We start from the raw sequence: 22,934 nt of genomic DNA, 5'->3' as shown, positions 1-22,934 counted from the left end.
CTTTTTTTAGGGAAGATACACCACCTAGGGAATTATCTTCTCCACTTGAACTCCTCCTTTGTCTTTCTGGCTCTGTTAACTCCACCTCTGCCTGGGTCAGCACAGAATTAAAAATACCTGGGGTTTCTCTAATGGGCTGCTTGGCTCAGGTCAAATGGCTAACAAATTACAGTTCTTAATTCAGCGCCAAGGCTTTTTATCACCAAAGATGATATTACATCCAGCTCACCCAGACCCACACCAGTAGGTCCCATCATATGGTATTGGCTGTCAAAGGTATTCTGCTATGATCCACAGTAAGAAAAACACTACATTATGATCCAGTAGATACATTCATACATCTCCATAACTGAGACAAAAGTTTTGCAAACAGTTCTTACCTTCAGCATTATGAACTCTATCCTAGAACCAGTTCTTACTTTCACCATTATGAACTCTATCCTAGAAAAAGAATAGGATAGAACTCACCATTATGAACTCTATCTTATTCTTTTTTTAAAAAAAGCCAATTTGAACTCTAAATTGATCTAGTGACCCATTAATGAGTCTCAGCCTGCATTTTGAAAACCCCTGATTTAATGCCCTCTTGTAGTCTGCCAACCAATTTTAAAAAGTGCATCTGTTGAATTTTATTGACAAACCAAAGCTACAAAACCCGATACATGGGTTAGTTACTATAGGTAATTTATTCCAAATTTGGTTTTGTTTTCTCTCCTCTGTTCCTTGAATGAACAAAAATACAATGCTTTATCAGTAACAAAGCACGTAGGTTTTAATCTGAGTGGGTGAGAGCAGGGGAAAAACACAGTAGAGCCACCCGAATTTAGATATATTTGTCTTTGATTTTGAAAGCATTTAGTTTTGTTCCTAAGATTAGTGTTGTCTTGTATAAACATTTGAGGGTATTAAATAGCCCCATGGCACCCAGAATTTGAACCCAGCCCAATGCAGTTGTCTTCTCAAGCCTACAGCTCTTTCCCATAATCCCTTCCTCCCATCTGCCCCCTCTGCCTTACACTAGTCCTCCCCATCTTGCTGTACATTTCCTTGCGCATGAGTTCAGGGCTGTTCAACTCCAGGATTTGCTTTGCAGTGGTGAAGCCTGAGAAGGACAGATATTGAAATAGGCTGGAATCTAGTTCTGCCTCAAAACAAAGGTCATCTTCTACGTCACCCTGGGTGACATAATCTTCACTACACATTTTGTTATTTATTTCAAGACACTTGCAAGCACTTTTTATAAGGTGAATCCTGGGTGTGCTATTCAATGTAAATAACCATTCTGGCCATAAAAAGGGCTTAAACTACTTACTTAGACAAATAAATGGTTCCTTGTATAAAATCATATATTTTTGTATTATTTATTTATTAAAAAAAACAAAAAGGAAGATATTTTGTTCCATGCACCCCTAATTCCGAAGCTTCACTTAAATGTTTTATTTTTATTTAATTTATACCAACTACCCACCATTCTCTAACAAGGGTCCTTCTGTGAATAGCTAGTAAAATACCAACATGGAGGGTAAGTTTTATGAATGTCTCTAAAATTGAACATTAGTATCTATTGCCTGAATAAACTATGAAGAGCTATAGATTGAAACCGCAGCAAAGTTACTTCACTTATTCAACATTTTATTTGGTGTCAAAGCATCTCAACATTGTGTAAGTAAAAGTAAATTTCTCAGTAATTTTAGAATAAACATTTCTAGAAAATAATATCAATTTTACTATTAGTTGTGCTATTAGAAGTAATGTTGAGAGGAATTAGTTCTGAATTAATTTATTTAAGTATTTATGATGCAGGTATTTTTTATATCCACTTAAGTACAAAACTTTTATAAGAAAGATAACACTTTTATTGCATTATAATTTCATATTTTATAGGAGTCATAATGCAAACTCATAAGCATAAATATACATGATGCAACCAAACAGTAATGTAACCATTAAAATATTTAAAATGTAAAATTAGAATTTAACAGGCAAATTATTTAATATGGCTTATAATGGAAAGTAACTGTTTAGAAGTGACTTATTGCCCCATTCCAGTCATTTTCTCATCAAGTGAACATAAAATTATGAAGTCCCTCTAAAATGGTAGATGTTAGCTAAGCCAATGCTGTACACATTTAATGTAAAGTATGCAATATGATTCATGGACTTTCTTGAATATACATATGTACATATGTACATATATAGAGATATAGATATACAGTACACAATTTTGTTTTAATACCCCTGAACATCTTGATTAAAACTATTACAATTTTTCTATTATAAAACTACTTGAAAAGTTGGCATGATTTCTTGGTATTGAAGTTCAATCCTAGAGAATAAAAATAAAAGCAACAAAATGTTGGTTATAAATACACTCTTTACAAAAAAATTGAATAGTGGTCCCGCACTCATACTTTATATTACAGTGAAAACATCTGATTCATTTAAAGTTATTTACATCTTATTGTCCTTGGTTTTGGTGTGAAATATACAGAAGTTAATAGTGAGAAAATTGTAGGCAGGCCTATTTGTTAGGTTTTTCTATTTGTTTGTTTTTGCCTAAGTTCCAAATCTCTTCTTTTTAGTTGTTATTTATTTCTGTTTGCCTTGTATTACTGCTGCTGCTACTTCTTTTGGTGTTCTGGGAACACTGGGAGACTTTACTTCTAGGAACAGGAAGAAAAGATTTAACTCTTGAAACACCCAACTCAGTCTTTGATTTACTGGTGCTGCATTCTGTAGTTTGATGGCTGCTGAGAGGACTGACCTCCTGTGAGAGAAGAGAAACAAAAAACTTCATCACATGTGCCACTGCTACCAGCTTCCTCTCCTGTTATCAGTCCTAACTCTTCTTCCTCTCTGTGTCTTAGCTAGCAGGCAACAGTTTCTCCCTAAACACAGGCTCCCATGAAAAGTAAACCAAAGGCACAAGAAGCAGCTGAATGAATAGTTTCCCACAAACCTATAGTTTCCATTGTCTGATGTTCATTAGGCCCTTCCTGATATCCCATGAGTCCCAGAGAGAGGAGACAGTGAATTAAGCGCCAATGAACTGAGATCTCCTTCATGAAATCCTAGGTCTGAACAAAACAAAATGGACAAGTCCAACTGACTATTTGTAGGAAGCGCTACAAATAAACTGCCACCTTGGGTAAGTCACCTAACCTTTCTGCCTTTTAATTTTGGATCCATAAAATGAAAATTGGACTATGAATCAATAATCAGCACTTTCGGAGCATTTACTATGAGATATGCACTGTTCTAGGTGCTTTGCTGACCTCAGAAAACAAAGAAGAAACAACCCTGCTCTCATCGAGCTCATGTTCTAGTGAATTTAGGCTCCTGCTCAGAAATTCTATGATTAGGTGACTCAAGATCTTCCATACCTGGAAATCTCATGATCTCATCTTTCTTGTGATCATCTAGTCCACAGCTCTCATTTTGTTGATGAGGGCACTGAGAGCCATAAAGGAAAAAGGATTTCCCCTCAGTCACAGAGTGCTGAAGCTGGGAGAAAACCTCAGGTCTCAACTTTCACCAGCGGTGTTTACCCCTATACTGCATTAAATTCTGCAAACCAGCAAACATGAAATGACGCCTACTAAGTGCCCCCAAACCTGTTGACATTGATTACTTTCCCTCCTTGAAACTCTCCAGCTTGCATATGCACTCTCCTAAGGGTCTTATTAAACCAGGGGTCCTCAACGTTGGCTGTGACACTGGAATCACCTGGGAAGCTTTGAAAAACACTGATGACTAGACGCCACCTCCAGAGAGACAGATTTAATTGGTCTGGGCTATGGCATGGACATAGGTTTTTTTTTTTTTTTTTTTTTTTTAATCTCCTATGTGATTCTAATGTGCAGCCAAAGTTGAGAACCCCTTCCCTAGCTCCACAATATCCTTTTTTTGAACCAACCTCTTAAATGGTAGCATTATTCTGGGCTTTCTGTTCATTAAACACATCAAGTTACCTCGAGATCTTTCCCCTTTCTGCCCATTCTTAGTGTTTCCATTACTATCTCTAATTAAATAGTCCCCAAAGTCATATCTCTGGCTCTCAATTATTTCTTGAGCTTCAGATTTACAGTTTCCAACCCTCAAAGGATATACTCACCTCTTTGTCTGTCCTACACTTCAAACTTGATTTTTCTAAAACCAAACTTAACCTATTCCCCCAATCCCACCCATTTTTAAAACCTTTCCTCTTAGCTCCTAATTAGTTAAATGATATTCTTCCAGTTAATTGAGCTGGAGACCTTAGTTATCTTTGAAAACTTCCTCTCTCTCTCCCAACCAATCCAATGTTGCATGCAAAATGAGCCAAGAATTAGGGCTGTGTAGGTGCAAAAAGAAAGTCAGGGGATGATTTTAGCCCTCATCAACTGTGGAAGAGTCCCCAACTCCCAAGTATGTCACAAAGTCCCTATTTACATTTGGCTTCAACCTCTTGTTTAAAGATCAGTTTTCCTCTACTTCCACCCATTAAAATCCTAATAATTCTTTAAAGCCGAGCACAACACTTCCATTCAATCATCCCCAAATCATCCTGATGAAATCAACTGCTCTTCAATAGGCAGACAGCTATGTTACTCTGATATACCTTTGACAGAAGTTTCAGTGCTTTGAATTTCTCAAACATCAAGTTTGTACCCAAAGAAGAATAAAGAGGCAACAAGTTTAGGGTCCAGAGCACATATGTTTATGGGTAAAGGGAGAAGGCTAGGCTTGGAAAGTTTGGTTTAGGAAGGAGATGGTTTCCTGATAACAGTTCTTCAGGCAATCATGAAACAGCTGCATTCATGTTGTTCGATCAGAAAGCCAACTACCTCCAAGGAAGCATAAGAAACTGGCAGAGTTACAGTGGCTTAGATCTCCGTCTCAGGCAATCCTTGTCACCTCCCATTTGTACTTTATAATAGGTTAAAAAGCAAGTTACATGAAGGTATCTCAACCCCAAAAAAGATACATTGGAAAGAAAGAAATAGGGTAGAAAATGAGGAAGATGACAGATCAGTGCTATGTTTTAGAGCAGTGGGTCTCCATTCTGGCTGCACAGGAGAATCACCAGGCAGCAATCCAGAACAATTACATCAGAACACCTAAGGGATGGAGTCCAGGCCCTGGAATTTTAAAAAATCCTCAGGTGGATGCCATTGTGCAACCAAAGATGAGAACTTTTGCTTTAGGGGGACTAGTGTTTGCTTTTATAAGTCTCTGCTTTTTCTATTGATGACTTTAAAGTGTATACTGTGTGTGTATTTAATTTAGAAGGCTGACTAACATGCCCTCTGACTGATACACCCAACTACATTCTGTTACTGTTAGAGCAGCAAGGAGTTGTAATGTGGCAAATGTTGATGATGAGGCTAATCAGGTCAGGCTTGCCTTCCAAGGGATCTAGGTGGCTGTAAAGCCCCTCTCTGGTGGAGGTGTAGGCAGCCTTCTGCCCACGCAGGAGAAAGTGACTTCAACCAACCCAAAGAGCTCTTGCCTCTCACAGGAGTTACTACTTCCTGATACCAGAAGAACTGGGCACTTAACCAAGAAATGCTAGTTGAGTCAGACTGAGCCTGCCCAGCTTTCAGAAGGCTGCCAAATAAGTGCTACTTTGCCCTCTGCTGGCAGGTTCTGAGAAAAACATTTTCTAGCCATTGGACAAGAAAGCTTCAGTTTCTTCAGGAGGCAGAGAGAGAGGGGGTAGAGGGCAGCATGCAGAAAATGCTTGTTTTTATTAATTACTGTCCTAACACCCATATTAAATTTCACATTTCAGTAACAATGGAGTTCTTTTGAAATAACCCAGACAGTAAAAAGGATGCATTTTGTTAAGGTCCCTTTAAAAGCAAAGATGTTCTGAGCTTTCCTAAGTTTATCCCCTTTCAGCATTTAAACGGACAGTACCTTATGATAGCAACCCAAAAGGGTCACGTGACTGGAATTGGTGGTACAAAAATGTCTGTAGTAGACACTGGCAGCAAGTCACTACAGCTGACGTTTGTGTATAGGCCCTGTGGAGACAGTGGCTCATTGTTCCTCTTCCCACACCCTCAATGCCCCTTCCAATGACTGTTTCACAAAGAATAAAGCAGGACTGACAAGGACGCGTGAGGAGTGTGCTCTGCTCCCAGTCAACCAGAGCTGAGTGGGACCCCATATATGGGGAAAGAGTTGAGGCTTTAAAGATGGCAAGGGCCTGCCTCTGAACAAAGTGTCCTCCAACCAGAATGCTCGGAAGAGACCCCAGGTTGCCTCTCCAAATTTTGCTTTAACTGTGTTTCTAAATCGTTCTTCAGTTGAAAACAACCCCCAACCCCAACCCTGAAAGGCCAAGCTCTCCTTCACAAGTCATCTGTCATGTATATTTTATTAGGGGACCTCAGCCCTATAAGCTCCTGTCTTCCCCCAACACACACAGTGCAGGTAGCTTCAGACGTAACGAGGCCTAATGAAGCAGTGAGAGAGCCAAGGCTGTGGGGCCTGGGGCTGTTCATGATGAGATAAGGATTAATAATTTAATAGTCTTACCATGCTCACTTATAATCCTGCTCTCTGCACTCCCCTTTGTGCACCAGCACAGGAGTGGATGTGAACTGCAATCAATATGGCATGGAGAACAAACTGCATATTACTAAATGCCTCTAAGAAATTGGCATCCTCATTAAATAACTAATGGGTAAGAAGTAGTTTTATGGTTTCTATTCATCCAGGAATATCATGCTGTGCCATCTTTTGCCACTTATTAACCAATCAGTTACAGACTAGCATCATAGTTCATTGAAGCTATTTCAAGAGGTTAATGAAGTCTCTTTGAACCCTGGCTTTTCTATTTGACATTCTGATTTATTTTTAAAGGAAAGTCTCTCTCTGCAACACAATGCATGGTTATGGCAAGTTAAGGAACTAAAACAAAAACGATTTTTTTTTTTTTGCATAAAACACCTTAGCCTGGCTCTTTCTTTTGCTGTGATCAACTCCAATTTTCCAAAATGAAGGAAACCTTAAGTTCTCAAAAAACAATGTTTTGAAATGGAAGAACTATGAAAACATTATTCCTAATTTTGGCATATTCCAATGAAAACAAATGGGGACCTTCTCAAAAGACACTCAAACTCTTGGAATAAATTTTAGACATCAAATAGAAGGAAAAAAAATTACTTTTCTCTGATATTCTTTGAATATATTAACCAAACAGCAATCTTTCTAAGCCTGATTAAATATTGAACACTTTTCCCCATTTTCTAATTATGGCTTAAAAATAACTAAGTCATATGAAAAGAAGATTTGTGAAGTCAATTCCACAGCAAAACTTCTTTGTCCCATTTAGGGGAGGAAAGAGATACTTACATTTTGTGACACTGGCATTCTTAAATTAATAGTTGCTGAAAATGCAGGGTTGTTGCCTGAACTATCAAACCTCCTTATATCATCTGTGGAATCAGCAATCTGGAAAATATACGATTTACCAGTCATGTTTCCACACTTACACTGCGACACACATAAGGCACTGGCTTAACGTCACTGTGGAAAACCTGAAGCAGAAAAGTTATCCTTATCCTGTTCCCTGATCCTCAGAAGCTCTACGGAGCATACCTGAAAATCCTGTACCATTGGCATGAAAGACTTAAGCCTTCATGTAAAACTAACAGCAAATTCTTGAAAAATACTCTCTTGGGGAAAACAGTCTATTAAAAAGTCCAAAGAAGATCAGAACAGCTTTATGGAAAAAAATAAATATAATGTGGAATAAAGGATGTAAAATTTACAAAGATTTTAATCATTACCTTATCTTTCCAGTGGATAAATATTTTGATTCATTTCCAGCAAGGCTGAATTCTACTGTGTTCCAGAGATTATGATTATTGAAATGTAATGATTGCATCCTTTAGTGGGATCTGTATAAGTTATAAGTATCTTCTTATGCTCCCTTTCCAGAAAAGGGCATTTATCAAGGAAATTTGTTCAAACTTCTGCAGTTATCAGAGTGCTGAAACAGGTTGAACTTGAGGCAGTTAATGCTTTCTTTGAGATTTCAGGTCATATTTGGATCTTAAATTTCACGCTTATACAGGGCATTATACAGGGCAATCATTTTTCTTATTGTAAAGGAAGTTACTGCCATTGCTCTGTCCATAATGTGTCTGCTGTGATGCTTGTTATAATATTTTCTTACTGATAGATGACTTATATGCCAGAATTAAGAATATGAAAACGAAAAAGTCTTGGGAAGCTCAAATTGAGGCTCATGAAAATGCTACCTGAATGTGTTGGTGTGATTTCTGCTACTCTGATTAACATATACAACTTTAATTTTAGATCTTTCAGAGAAGCTTGGAAAAACAAGCTTTACTAAATAGGACTCCCTTACTGTATATAAGATATTGTGGAAGAAACAGCTTTCTGAGCAAAGTGATGGTTGGTTTGATTTGGAGCTTTAACCACACTATTTTCAATGAGGAATCTTTTCCAGGGAATGGCTGCTATGATGTGGCTCCAAAAGTCTCTCTGCTGTTAGATGGAGCCTTTCGATGCCCCCACTCATTCGTGTTGCTTACCTTGCTTATATCAGATTCAGATTTGCTGGAGCACATACTCTGAAGTTCCTTAACAAGGTCTGCTTCATCATCAGAACCCAGAGAGAGTCTTTGGTCCAGATTCAACGTCAGTGATGGATCATTCTCCGAGGACCTAACACAGAGGTCAGGAAAGGGTTTTAAAACGTGAGATCAACAGCACAGTCCCAACATGGAAATCTAGACTCTGAACCTCTTCTCGGAATTTGGTAAAGGGAGGGAAAGTGCTTTTAATATCCTTTAAAGGATTTCATGAATGCCATTTATTGCAACAACCCACTCCCCCATACCCTGAGAGACTAGAAGACTAAGGTATTATAGAAATCTCCATAAAGTTTTGGTAACTCCTACTCAAAATTCTCAACAGGATAAAGTTTTATTTCACATGGGAAGTCACTTTGACTTATAACATTCCAGTCTCTTTGTGCTTCCCTTTTCTTCTCTGTCTGCCAGGCTAGATATAACTAAGACGTTGAGAACTGTGGTTTAGGGGGCAGCGTGATAACTGGAGCAAATACGAGTTTCAAACTTGACTTTACCACTTGTGAGCAATATGGCCATGGGTCAGGTTTTTTTGTTTTCTTTTTAACACCTCTGTTCTTGCAGTCCCTTCTCTGTAAAGAGTTCCTAATACCTTTATCACAGGGTTTCTGGGAAAATTACGTAGGATATTGTATATAATGTATCCGGCAACAGGCCAGGAAGAAAGTGGCCTTGTCATACCAGTTTCTTTTATTTCCCTTCTGTCTCCTCACCCCCTGCCTCCCCTTCTGTCCTGCTGTGAGTAAGGGGATAGGGTCCTAAATGTTACCTGCCAAGTGACAGGATCCACAATAGGGCTACAATGGGACCTCTCCATTGCCCAAACATTGCTACTTTAACCAGTTCATCCTTTATCCCTCAAATTTTGTAAGCCAAAAATAATCAACAATTCCCTCGGAACAAGACTTAAAGTAAAAAATAAAATAAAATTTTCACTGTGTTTACCACTTTAAATAAGTCATGCTACATTTCTATAAATCTAGCAATTTACAAAAATCAGTTCTTTAAAGACTGTTTAAATGCTCATACATGCAGGATTTTACCATATCTTTGTCCAGTGCAATAAAGAATTATTAATTTTGATTAAAAATGAAGCCAATAAGTTTGACCTTATTCAACAAACTAAAATAGGCAGTTATATTAAGCTTAAGCTTAAGGAATTTTAAAAAAATATTTCATTCAAGTACAGCAGCATTTGAATGACCTACATTGACTTATTAAAAATTGTATTAACAGTATAATAGTTGTACAGAACATGTAGCTTTTAAAACAATGGTTTAAGTTACTTGATTTATCTTTACTGTTTGTTACGAGTTAAATCCGAAAGGGGTACTTACTTTTGTTTTGACAGAGAAGCATTCCTATTACAGTTTGGCTGTAATATAGTCGTATTTTTTATACCTGTTAAAGAAAAATGAAATCATTTTTAACAGAGTGGATCTTGTCCTTGTGCATTGCAAGCTCTTTATTTAAGGAACAGACTTGGATCTCTGCAGCATCTTCATACTGTTCTTGGACTAACATCCATCTCTCGTAGAATTTCTTCCTAGGGCAGTGGCTCCTTACATAGCCCTGCCCTTCTAACATGCTCCTGTGCTGGAGGCTAACAGCCCATGGCTACTTCAGTCACCTTTACCACTGAGGTCAGTACAGCTGCCACCACCTGGCGATCAGTTTGGGAATCCTGAACTTTGCCTGTATCAACTGCTCCTCTTCTTGTTAGTCAAGCCCCTATTTCCCTAGGTCCCTGTTCCCAAAGCACCAGAATGGGAATTTAATATCTGCCTTCTGTTGACTGCAGTCTCCCTTTCTCTACCTTCTCTTGCCCTCAAACATCACTGACTCTCTGGATCTGGTGTAGTTTTGATCTTTGGGCTCGTAATATATTACAGTTTACGTGGCACAATGTGGTTCCTATAGAAATTTATCTGTTAACAATAGCTTTGCATTACACAGAAACTAAGTCGTAGCGTTTAAAAAATACTGCAAATCATACCACTGTTTTTCTGACCACAGATTATGACCCGTTTAAAAGAACAACAAAAGAAGGAAACAACAGAAAACACAAAATTGCATTTCATGTAGTAAGTACACTGATTTCTATTAATTTTACTTACACACAAATGAATAGAATTGCTTATGCTGGTCATGATGTAAAATGCATTTCTCATTGTGAATTATGGGAAACACTGTTGCAAACCATTGTAGACTCCCATAAAATACCTGTTTCTATAATATATACTCTAAAATTTTATAAGCATTTACTTGCTTCTGAGTAAATTCTAAAATTGTAGGAATGTTACTAGCACAAACTGTCTTTAAAGAATGTTTTGAGACGTAAATTGAACTTAGTATGTCCTTGTTATGGACTGAATCATGCTCCCCACAATGACATGCTCAAATCCTAACCCCTGGTCCTGTGGATTTAAACCCATTTGTAAACAGGATCTTTGAAGTTGTGATTAGTTAAGGTGAAGCCAAACTGAAGCAGGGTGGGCCTTAATCCAATATGATTGGAGTCCTTATAAGCATAGGAAACTTGGACACAGTAGGAGGAGACTGACAGGGGGAGAGACTTCCATGTGATGGAGGCAGAGACTGAGTTATGGATGGCCTGCAAGCTGCCACCATGTTGGCATGATTCTGCCAACACCTTGATTTTGGATTTCTAGCCTCCAAAAGTATGCGACAATAAAATTCTATTATTTAAAGCCTACTAGTCTTTGGTACTTTGTTCCAGCAGCCCCAGCAACCTAAGACAATCTTCAGTAAAAGCAGATCAGTAGAGACAGTACCTGCACTAGTTTCTTTGCTGATACCTTCATCCATCAGAAAGCACTGATAAGTAGTAGCTTTCTATTAACTATTAGAAAAGTGCACAGACTCGAGACCTGCCCTCTAGAAACCTTTGATCTGACATCCCTGGCCTCTCTGCTTTAAGCCAGAAAACAAATGGGATGCATCTTTAAGAAACTTTATAAGCTTTCCATAATGATCTACATGGTATGTGAAGGGATTCCTACTTTAGTATTTATTTAACAATGTTGTCAAAAAGAAGAAAATCAATCCACACCCAATACTCCTATATCAATGCAATTATTGGGAAAAAATATCACCATTATAAAGACCATACAAAATAACTGGAAAGGCATGTCAATCATGATTCTTAAACTAAAAACAGGTCCATGATCTCTGTACTTTGTAAAATTAGTTTTTAGATGTTATAAACTTCTGTGTTGACATCAGTGCAAACAATGGTAGTAGCACACAGTGTTATTAATCTTTCAAAGAAGGCTTCAAGTTTTCAAAGAATATGATAATATTTGAATTATATCATCACTGGAACTATGAAACAATGTTTGAAATATAAATGAATTTTATATTATTTATAATTCAATTTTTTACTTTTTATATTTAGCAAAAATACAGTTTTCTGACTTATTTCCATGTTACTGCTTTAAACTTACTCTAAATCAGATATGGGCAGTACTTAATGTTTAGGTAATTATGTAGCTCAAGAAAGAAGCTGCTCCTAAACCCTATAGGAATTTTAATAAAATTGGAAAGGACACAGTGACAAGCCTTTATGGGTATCCAGCCATCTGCATGCCCATGGATTATGACATGTGCCACAGGATTAGGGTGGCAGGGACTGAAGAAAACAGCCCTGGACTTGCAAGAAACAAAAACATGAACCCCATGTTTCAGGGGAGATGATTTGCGGCAAGTAGCCAAGGGTTTCTGAACCTCAGTTTGGTTATCTGTGAAGGGAGATAACCAAAGAAAAGGTTTGATCCTTGCTTCAGAAAGCCATCTAGGGAGTCTCTACAGGATATCTGGGAGGTGACCTCTACTCCCCTAATAAAACACTTTGGGAAGTAATGGCAAGCCCTTGGGATTGAAAATAAATATCCCTGTTATAAATATGTAACCCTTATCTTTAAAAAGTATAAGTCTCATTTTATTCGACTCTCTTAAAAAAAAAAAAAAAAGAGGTAGTCACAATTTTCTACCATACACTTAACAAGGTAATTAGAAAACTCTAGTCCATGTTAAGGTGGTTAAAAATGATATTAAACATATTAAAATTTTGTTAAAATCAATGAAATATAGCTTAAGTATAAAAACCATGTCTTATCTTTTAAGAGAGAGATTATTTTAGAAATACATCAGCATTTGAATGACCCCCAAAGAGGAGACTCCACTGCTTTAAAGTTGGCATAAAATTGCAAAATCAGAAATACTTGCAATGGGAGGGGGTTCCTGATGACCCAAAATTAGTCACATATGTAAGCAATCTACTATGTACACAGGTGGAGCATCTTTTCATTTGTACTTAAACATGAACTTCCTTTTAGGGAGAATATTTGCAGTTCATATAATTGCTGATTATTATCAAAGCCAAAAGGAACAGGTTGAACACCAGGGATAGATGTGTTAATGCCTGTTTTGTTAGAATGAAGACATGTATTTCTTTTTCATATACAACATGCCATCCTGTGGAATCTACTTAATGATTTATTAGAATGTAAACTCTATGAGGGCAGAGATTTTTGTCTGTTGTTTTCACTGCTCTATTTCCACCGCGTAGAATAGAATCTGGCACATAATTACACACTGTATATGAAAAAGAAATATGTAAAATTAATTCACTTGCAAAGGCCTTAAACTGTTATCAAATATGGTTGATAGTTTTAAAAATTTAAAGTTGGCTTAGGAATGGCTAAGGGAGAGAAATATGCAATGATTTTATTATATAAATTTAATTGTGGAGACCGAGAAAAACAAATTCATAAAAAATAGCTCTATCATGATAGGAGAGAGACAGACAGACAGAGGGAGGTGCACTCACAGTCAAGAGCTGTGTACCTTTTGCTGAGATGGAGATGACACCTGATCTAGAAGAAAAACTCCAAGCAAGCACTGCAGAGGCAAGTTGGGATGCACAGAGTCAAGAGTGAACGAACAGTGCCTAACACAAGACATGACCCTACCACAAACATTATGGGAGGAGAAGCCAACTCATCAGATGCCACAGAGACTGTTGCTCTCAGAAAAAAAAAATAAAAATAAAGTAAAAATAAAGTCATAAGGACTAAAAAGACTTGAAGGGTGCCACAAGAGAGGAAAAGAAAGAATTTTTGAAAGATTCAAGATAGATTACTGTGTGTAGATTGGTGAACCCTTTGCAAGTCTGATAACGTTGCAGTGTATGTGGGGTGAGGATATGGAGAAACCAGCCCTCCCACACACTGATATTTCGCATATAATTTAATGCAAACTTCTGAAGGAAAACCTGGTGATATCTGCCAAATAAACATACATACACTCTTTGATTCAGCAAATCTACTCTAACAGACCCCCAATTAACCAACTCACTAATGGCACCCATTCCTTCTGTAACACACAGTGATAGATGTCAATAGCTCCAAAATGCCCACAGGCTGTACTATAGGTTCCCTATTGGTTGAGATGAATGCTTTCCAAGAATCTGTTCTGCTTAATTCAAAACCTGTTTATGCCTGTTGTACTTTGTGGTCTTGTAATTTAACTTAAAATGATGCAAATCTTTGAAATATGAGTGGAAAAAAGCTTTTACTATGAAAACTATGCCAAAACATTATTTTTAGAGGGGGAAAATAAGCCCTTGATATTCAACAATATGGGAATGGCTGATGAATAATGACTCTTTCATGAAATGAAATATTACGCTGCTGATAAACTCATGTTGGCAAAGAAAATTTAAAGGTGAAAAATAAATCTATAATTATGTTTCTGTGTGATTCTAATTTTGTAAATATATACATATTAGTCAGCAGTGATTATCTCTGGATTATGGTTACAGGCAATTTTGATTTTGTTGTTGGTTCTTATTTTCCAGATTCTATATAATGAAGGTGCATTACTTTAATAATCATAAAAAACTTTATAAAAATTCATTTTCTGAATACACATTGAGGATAATAATAGTAATACAAGTAGTAATGATAATAGTAATAATAATAAAGTATGACTGCATAGCTGTTCAACTAGCAACCCCACACAAGTGAGACAGGGGATCTTATGAACACGTCTTCAGCAGAACCCTGGCCTACTCTCAGGATCAGAGGCAGGACACTGTGCCTCCCAGGGCAGCACCAGCTACAGAGATTATGGGTCGAAGGGAACAGCACATGAACATAGCCTAGATGTTTATTTAGTTTAGGGGGCCCCAGAATGCAGATAGGGGTGCTCTATATTCCAAACTCTCTTGGTCTGGCTTGCTTCTTGTTTTAATTAAGAAATAGTTCACATCTTTACAAAACTTTAAAGGAAATTTAACAAACACCATGTATCCACCCACTCAGTTTTAGAAATAAAATATTGTAAGCATAGTTGAAGCCTATGGTAGTTACCTTGCCCCAAGACGAAACCAATGCTCTGAATTTGGTATTTTCGTTCTTTATGCTTTTACTACCCAGGTATGTATCCTTAGTATATGATACTCTTTTTATGCTTTACAAACTTTTTATAAAGGTAGCATACTGCATGCATTTTTCTGAAACTTGCTCCCCCCTTTACCACTGATCCATGTAGCTCTAGTTCATTCATTTTAACTGCTATATAGTTTTCCATTGTAAGAATATATCACTATTTAGATATTCTTCTAGCAATGGATGTCTATGTTGCTTCTAAACTTTTTCTGTTAAAAGCTACAATAAACATTCTTATGCATGTCAAAAAAATAAATGGCCATTAACAAAGTAAAAATGTAGTTTCAGAGTTCTTGTATGAAAGTGGTAGTTTTCCAGTAGGGGGCTGTCAAATATTTCTGGAAATAGTTCCTACTACAACATGCATTGAAATACTCAGAATTCTGTTTGGTTAAATGAATAGTGAGAACAATAAGAGTGCATCTGCATTCAGAAATCAGACCATGAGCGCCCCACACTCGTAGGCAGCATCCCTGCCTGCCTCACCTTCCTCACTCAGGTCCGGCTTACTCCAGGTGTGTGAAGAGAAACGGCCAGACTTCTTGCGAGGGCTGGTGCTCACCTTCCTCCAGGCACCACTCTCTCCTTTCTTCTTGTTACTACTGTTATAACTTGAAACTATGGATAAAGGGAAACTTCCTCCTTTGAAATCAGCTATATACGGGTCTAGCTCTGAAACGACACAAATCATGGTTTGCCAAAAGGAAGGCAGTGATGACACGATTTCATACAGTGAAGCAAAAGACAACATTTCCAGTTCTCAAAGCAATGGACTCTTCGAAATCACAGGGCTCCTTAATAACCAAGCAGGGGTTTTGAGAGCCAGTACAAACTTTACTTGGAGGTCTAGAATTCAAACATGAGGCAAAAATTAAAAACAGAGACACAGCTCTTGAACAATATGACGAAATGACCATTAATGTCAAGATAATTTCTCTAGTTGCAAAGAGGGAAAAAAGAGGTCCTTGAAAACAAATTCAAAGAAATATTATGTAAGGGTGTGAACTTCCTCTTCCTAGTATGAGCCCACTTACCTGCTCTTGGGAGGGGACAGCCGTGCAGAACAGCTTTATTAAGCAAGATGCTGAGAGCAGCTTTAACCACAGCCTGCTGTCCTTGGCTAGGGTATTTTTTAGCAGTTGTTTGTCCGAGGCCGGGTTGTCTTTTCACAGAGGCTCTTGACAATATTGCTTCTTGAACTCTGGGTGCAATGACGGCGTTCCACAGCTTAGACATCCACCTTGCAAGAGAGGGACAGATCCCCTGGCATTAGGAGCAGACTCTTCACCAATTACACACAAATCTAAAAAGGATAGGTCTTAAGATAAGGGAAAAGTATTTCTAAGGATTTGCTACCGTTTCCAGGTTGTTTTGGGATAAGCAAAGTTATTCAATACCAAAGTACTTTGAATTTGCCACAAAAATAAAACATATTTCAAATGAAATCGACTGATTACATCTCTCTCTCTACTTTATGAGATCCTTGAAAGCAGGAATCAGTGCTTGAGTATCTGTAGAATAAATGGATACATGAATAACCAGTAGTTGGGAAGGAAGGTAAATTTACAAATTGAAGAAGTCTAGAAGAAAAAAATGATTTCCTGAAAGTCTGTGTCTAAATAGCTTAAACTTATTTACCATATTTCCTTAAGACACATATTTTACATTTTAATATTTCTGACATTGGGATACCTCTTATAAATCACTGACAAATTAAATCTGCCTGCCCAAGGTAAGGACTCACTGTGCCCCATGGGTAGGGGATGCAGAGAGGGGATGGAGTCCACCAGCCATCACCTCAGGTAGATTTTTTTGCATTAATCGCAGTAGGCAGTGAGATTTTAATGCAAGTTTGGAGCATACAATGCCAACTGAAATTCCTTCAAAAACAATTACACTTTGTTGTAGCATTAGAAAACAGTTAATATAATTAAAGGATATAGAAACAAAATGAAATCTCCCATCATAGGAAAAATTTCAATGCTACTAGATACTGGCATAACCCTTTCATGTATCATTCATACTACTACCTAGGTACCAAAAATCCAACTGTTGTAAGCTTCTCTTTCATTTCTAGTGATAAGACAGTTCATAACATAATTTAAGAAAAATATAAAACTACAGTAGGGAATAGACAAAATTCTGGTGTTTAACAACTTGGGCCAAAATTATAGTTATCCTTTAAGGTGCTAAAAGGGTAAACATGATGAGTTTTGGTAATAATAAAAATAAAAAAGCAGTTCCTCAACATGGCTATTAGGAGACAATTCTCCATGGCATCTCTGCACCTCTTGTGCCAGCTTTTTTTCAGAACTATTTTTTTCAAGGATGTTAGTGGAGCAAGGAGCCTTGGAAGATGCAGTGTGTCTTTCTGGAACAGACAGCACATTTGTTTCCTGACCAGGATAATCAAGATAATGTCTCCTTCCAGGCAAAGAGTAGACGGGTTTACCAGTAGCCCCTTTAAAAGATTGGGGGACTCCTAAGTTTGGGGTTCCTCAGCCGAGATGCACACCCTGAGCTAGGCCACTATGCATCATTCCCTGGGACAGTGGGCAAGAGGATCCAACACAAACATGAAGCTTGTGCTGCCTGCTGGCCTGTGAATCGTCTGTCACCCATGAAACTGGCAGGCTAACTTCTTAGTTTGCAAACAGGGTTAGAATCCCAGTGCCTTCAGAATTCTAGACAATGACTCTGCTTAACAGGAAAGGCCAAAAGTGGTTCCAAAGAATCTTGAGAGTCTGGATGTAAAAAAAGCTTACATTTAATTGTGATACCAAAGAGGAAAGGGATAATTATATGAATAAACGTATTTGTTTCTTTTAGCCAGAAAATGCTGTGTATTTAATAGAGCATTTCTTTTTCTCCCAATTGGCTGTTATTAAATTGATAATTTGTCTTACAATAGAGAAGACACATTATTTACATCCCTGGCTTCCAAAATGGCTTTCTGCCCAGGCGATGAGAAAGGGCTGAATAAATCTGCTAGCTAATCATGGAAACTTTACTAATCTGGATGGTGACACATTTTTCCCCCTCCTTTCAACTTACTCCTGATTTTTTACTTCATTAACCTTATTGTATATATGTCTGTTCTCATAAACTGCTTCAAAGGAAAACATAGTAATTAAGTCTGATTAATAAATAGCAGGAATGTTTCGATTCATGAATAGAATGCAGGTTTTTTTTCTGGACTAAAATACTTGATGAAATTTCTCACGTGGGACCTAACGCAGGAGAAACTACATAAGAAGCTGTACATGGCTTTGATGAGAGTCTGGTAATAAAGGGAAAACTGCTATCTAGATTCATATAAAAAATATGGTTTTCTTAGGAATCACCTTGCAGACAAGCCATGGTTGCCCTCTGACAGGAGCACAGAGCACTGGCTTTCCAAACTGATGGCAAGTGGGGGCAGAAGGCAACCCAGTCCGCATGCTCATTCTTAAATATCCCAATGTTGCCTGTGGCTCTAATTCAAATAGGTAAGCCAAGGAGAAATGACACTTACTTCACTGTCGCCTGAGCATGTCCTGGGACTACAGGACAAGACAGAAAATACTTTGGCCCAAGAAGTGCATCAGGTGTGCCCAGGCGGGCCAGGCAGGAGTTGAGTTGGTGCCAGACAGACAGGCTCCAGTCGACCATCTTGCACACAGGATCGCAGGGGGAGGGTGCCTTTCCTCTGAACTAGAGAGACAGGGAGGCACAGCACTGAGGTTTGGTTTAAATGACACTTTTTCTTTTGTTTAATTTTGTTAAAATTAAAAATAGAAAAAAAAGGAAAACTGTAAAGCAATTGAAAATGTAGCTGAATCTGATCTGACCTTCACTTGAGACGGCTGAAGGAGGAATACCTAATAACACGCAGTATTACGTGTGCTAATGCGTTAGTGTGTCTCATTTAATTCGCACCACCAGCCTGAGGCAAGTGATCTCCCCCCAGTTTACCTATGAGGAAACTGAGGTACAAAGAAGTAATAGCTTGCCCAGGGTCCCATAGGAAATAGTTGCAAAACCAGGGCTAGAGTTTATTTAGAAAATTAGTATTAGGATACAGCATTTAGCTGAAAGGAAAAGAAGTGATTTATCACATTTGACGTGACAAATATTAAGGCAGAGAAAGAACTTTTCTCTTCCTTAAGCTTAAAATTTCTGATGATCTCTAATTAAGCTACACACCCTATGGTCAGTCAGGGCTGAGGGCTGAGAATCACTGAGCTCTGGACAGCTGATGAAGGGAGGGGTGCCTCCACAACTGCCTAATCATGTCCTCACGTGTTAAATAAGGGAGAATGAGGGTCGAGTTCTCATTTTTCCTCAGTCCTCAGGAAACCCCATTCTTTCTAGGGAGATTGAATTGGTTTCTTCATTGGAGACTGCCCAATAAACTGTTTCCAAAGTTCAGATTGTTACATATCCTGTATCCTGGTAGAGAAGGATGCTTCATCATTCCCAAAGGCAGGTGGTCACCCCTTATCTCTCAAAAACAAAGACGCTGTTTACAAGAAATTTCTCATTTTGCAAGTTTGCTCTTTTATGGTAAAAGTGGTTATTATTTGACAGTGCATTATAAACTAAACAGAATTTCCAGTTACTACAAGCTTGTATTTCCTTTCCTTAATATATACTCAAAGACAATTTTGTGAAAATGTTTTGAGGCTTATATTTGAAAACATATTTATTGCATCCCTGTTATGCATAAACACTGCTAATGACCACTACTAAAAAGGGGGAAAAGACACGTTAGGCCCTGTTTCTAGAACTATAAAGGAGAAAACAAGAAGAGATGTGTCAGAAGCTAATGGAGAGCAAGTGATCAGTGTTGGGAGAGCGAGGTGTGCTGTAGAGAGGAGCCAGGGACCAGCTACGGCCAGCCCTGCCGGTGTGGGTTTTGTTGTTGTTTTTACATCTCTCCATCTGTAAAATGAGGAAGTTGGCCAGGTTCATTATTCACAAGATTCCTTCTAGATTGAAAATCTTTAAGCACAGAGACCAGATACTACGGAAATGTGACTACTGCATGGTTAGGAAGATAAAATGGCGAGGTGAGACTCTGGCTGGATCTCAAAGGATGAAAAGGATACTTGACTGGTGAGGGGGAGGTAGCAGAGCATGTCAAATACAGAATGGGGAAAGAACCATGCAGAAGATGGTTGCTGATGTTTGCAAAGAACAATGAAGAAATGACAATCCACTGAACTGTTACTAATTCAAGGTGCTGAATCTGATCTGTCCCAGCCTAGCACTGTCCCTGGAGCACACGACTGCATAACTACAGAGCTATCCTTCAGTTTCCCCACACACCAAGTTCTTCTACCCTATACCCAAGATTTGCTGCCAGTGCTGCTCCTTCTGCCCAGACCACCTGGCTCCCTATTCTTAGCAAACCCTCCATCCTTTAGGTGACAGCTTGGTGCAAACTAAAAGGCCTTGCCTCGTAGAGGCTTTCCGATCCACCGTTTCTAAAATAAGTGCTTCTCCTCCGCCTGCCCTAAGTTATAGAGTGGTACCTTACGTGTCTCTTTCATAGCACACATTGGTCATTTGTTTACTGTAATTAGCATGATTTTATTGTGCTCATGAAGTCAGACAAAATCAAGAATGAGAGTGCAAAAATTTACCATCTGTAGGAGGAATGTAGACCCGGCATCGTGGGATGGAGAACATCTTCTTGACCAAAAGGGGGATGTGAAAGGAAATGAAATAAGCTTCAGTGGCAGAGAGATTCCAAAACGAGCCGAGAGATCACTCTGGTGGGCACTCTTACGCACACTTTAGACAACCTTTTTTAGGTTCTAAAGAATTGGGGTAGCTGGTGGTGGATACCTGAAACTATTAAACTACAACCCAGAACCCATGAATCTCGAAGACAGTTGTATAAAAATGTAGCTTATGAGGGGTGACAATGGGATTGGGAAAGCCATAAGGACCACACTCCCCTTTGTCTAGTTTATGGATGGATGTGTAGAAAAGTAGGGGAAGGAAACAAACAGACAAAGGTACCCAGTGTTCTTTTTTACTTCAATTGCTCTTTTTCACTCTAATTATTATTCTTGTTATTTTTGTGTGTGTGCTAATGAAGGTGTCAGGGATTGATTTAGGTGATGAATGTACAACTATGTAATGGTACTGTAAACAATCGAAAGTACAATTTGTTTTGTATGACTGCATGGTATGTGAATATATCTCAATAAAATGATGATTAAAAAAAAAAAAAATTTACGATCTGTAAAATGAGGAAGTTGGCTAGGCTCATTATCCCCAAAGACACTTCCAGATTGAAAATCTGATGTCATTCAAATATTTATCAGACTTCTGGCCCTGCCACTCAGGAAAAAAAACATGGCTTAAATTAATCAGTGGTAGAGTACTGTGGGTGGAGGTTACGGGCTCAAAACAAATCTGAGAATTAGGTCATCTGTAAATTTAATCTAACGCACTACAAGGGTTGGAAACTACTCACATAGTGACTGTGAAAGGGGCCCATTTTCCCCTCCTATTACTGAGAAAAATCTGAAGCCAGATCACAAGTCCTCACTAAGTTCTCTGATTGATATAAAACTCAGCTCACCTAGGAAATAACCATAAATTTGCATGGGAAAATAACCCAGGTTATTTGGCATGGTGATAGTCTTTTATTTGGCTGGGGAGGGGGTGCGCAGGGAGATCTGTATTTTTATCTCCATGAATATTCAGCATTAAGTCATATAAAATCAAACCTATATTGTTCATATTTTCTGGGTTAGGATGAGGGATAATCATATATTTGGTATTTTCAAGTACCTATAATGTTTAAAAGAATTTCACATATCAGAAGAGCCTCATGTTTCCAATTTAAAATGGAATAGTTATTAATTTCTATCTATAGTTTTAATTTAAAAGATTTTAAGTTAAAAGTGGTAAGAAAATTTTACTGTTTGTGTAAACAGTACAAGAATTAAGAGAACAAGTAAGTCATTGCATTTGTAAATTTAACTTTCTGATTTAATAAGACTTAAGTACTTGGGAAGGTTGGTTTGATAGGCAATAGAGTCACTGAAAAAAGAAATAAAATGCATTAAACTTTTAAAGCCAATTAAACTATTTAAAGGGATTTAATTAACTAAGTTGAAAGAACCTCTTTAAAGTGATTGCTAAAATTTGCTAGACTGACATACAGAAAGGTAAATCTCGTACAATGAACTTAAAAGCTTGAGGGAAAGCTGGGTATTTGGACATGTAGCTTCAATACATTGAATATATTTTTAAAAACAGCACTTAAATAACTTCTCCTAAACATAAAAACTGTCCTCCAAGACTACCAAACAGCACATGGATGTTTCCTTTCCTTGGCCTGCCTTTCCTTGTGAACATTAGTTCCAGGAGGGAGGGAGAGATGCCTGTCTTGTCCCGCAGTCCCTGGGCCTGTGTAAAATATTTAGTGAATGTATAAGCAGGTAACTTCACCATGCTCTGATACATCCCACACAAATGTCCATGGCTGGACTTGGCTCACTGTGTTTTGGTGATCTGTGTTTCTCTAGCTGTAAGTCTGTCGGCCCTATTTCTTGGTCTTGCTTGGTGTGTCATAGAGTGAGGACTTTAAAAATGCTATGACTCTCCAGCTAGACATCCCAAATCTCCACAGTATGCCAAGCCCCAACTAACAGTAGTCCTGAAATACCTAGGTCCCTATCTGAGATTCTATAAAAGTTTCACTCACTGTTTTTCTCTCAGAAACTTAAATCCACCAGAGTGCTCCTATGCCAGACAAGTCCTACAACCCAGAGGCAACAGTCTCTTTAAGAAAAAACAACCGGATGCAGCCCCATCCCCAATAATGCTGACACCCCTTTTCAGCATG

At 38.1% G+C, this 22,934-nt stretch overlaps 1 protein-coding gene across 3 annotated transcripts in view; it reads right to left on the bottom strand.

Moving 5' to 3' along the window:
• Nucleotides 1-1,417: 1,417 nt before the first annotated feature.
• The window catches only part of CTTNBP2 (cortactin binding protein 2), a 158,182-nt gene continuing 136,665 nt past the window's right edge, over nucleotides 1,418-22,934 (bottom strand). For 2 of the 3 annotated variants that reach the window (XM_037836308.1, XM_037836307.1), the window contains exons 14-20: nucleotides 18,600-18,778; nucleotides 16,120-16,325; nucleotides 15,572-15,757; nucleotides 9,950-10,013; nucleotides 8,553-8,685; nucleotides 7,345-7,443; nucleotides 1,422-2,767 (exon numbers count right to left, since the gene is read on the bottom strand). In XM_037836308.1, coding sequence (XP_037692236.1) covers nucleotides 2,579-2,767; nucleotides 7,345-7,443; nucleotides 8,553-8,685; nucleotides 9,950-10,013; nucleotides 15,572-15,757; nucleotides 16,120-16,325; nucleotides 18,600-18,778 — 1,056 coding nt within the window. In that variant the 3' untranslated portion in view covers nucleotides 1,422-2,578. Of the gene's footprint in view, nucleotides 2,768-7,344; nucleotides 7,444-8,552; nucleotides 8,686-9,949; nucleotides 10,014-15,571; nucleotides 15,758-16,119; nucleotides 16,326-18,599; nucleotides 18,779-22,934 lie in introns of all 3 variants that reach the window. The other variant, XM_037836306.1, reaches the window with a different exon arrangement.

This window comes from Choloepus didactylus, chromosome 5 (assembly GCF_015220235.1).
Source record: "Choloepus didactylus isolate mChoDid1 chromosome 5, mChoDid1.pri, whole genome shotgun sequence".
Taxonomy (NCBI): domain Eukaryota; kingdom Metazoa; phylum Chordata; class Mammalia; order Pilosa; family Megalonychidae; genus Choloepus; species Choloepus didactylus.
This window is presented reverse-complemented; position numbering and strand designations above follow the sequence as displayed.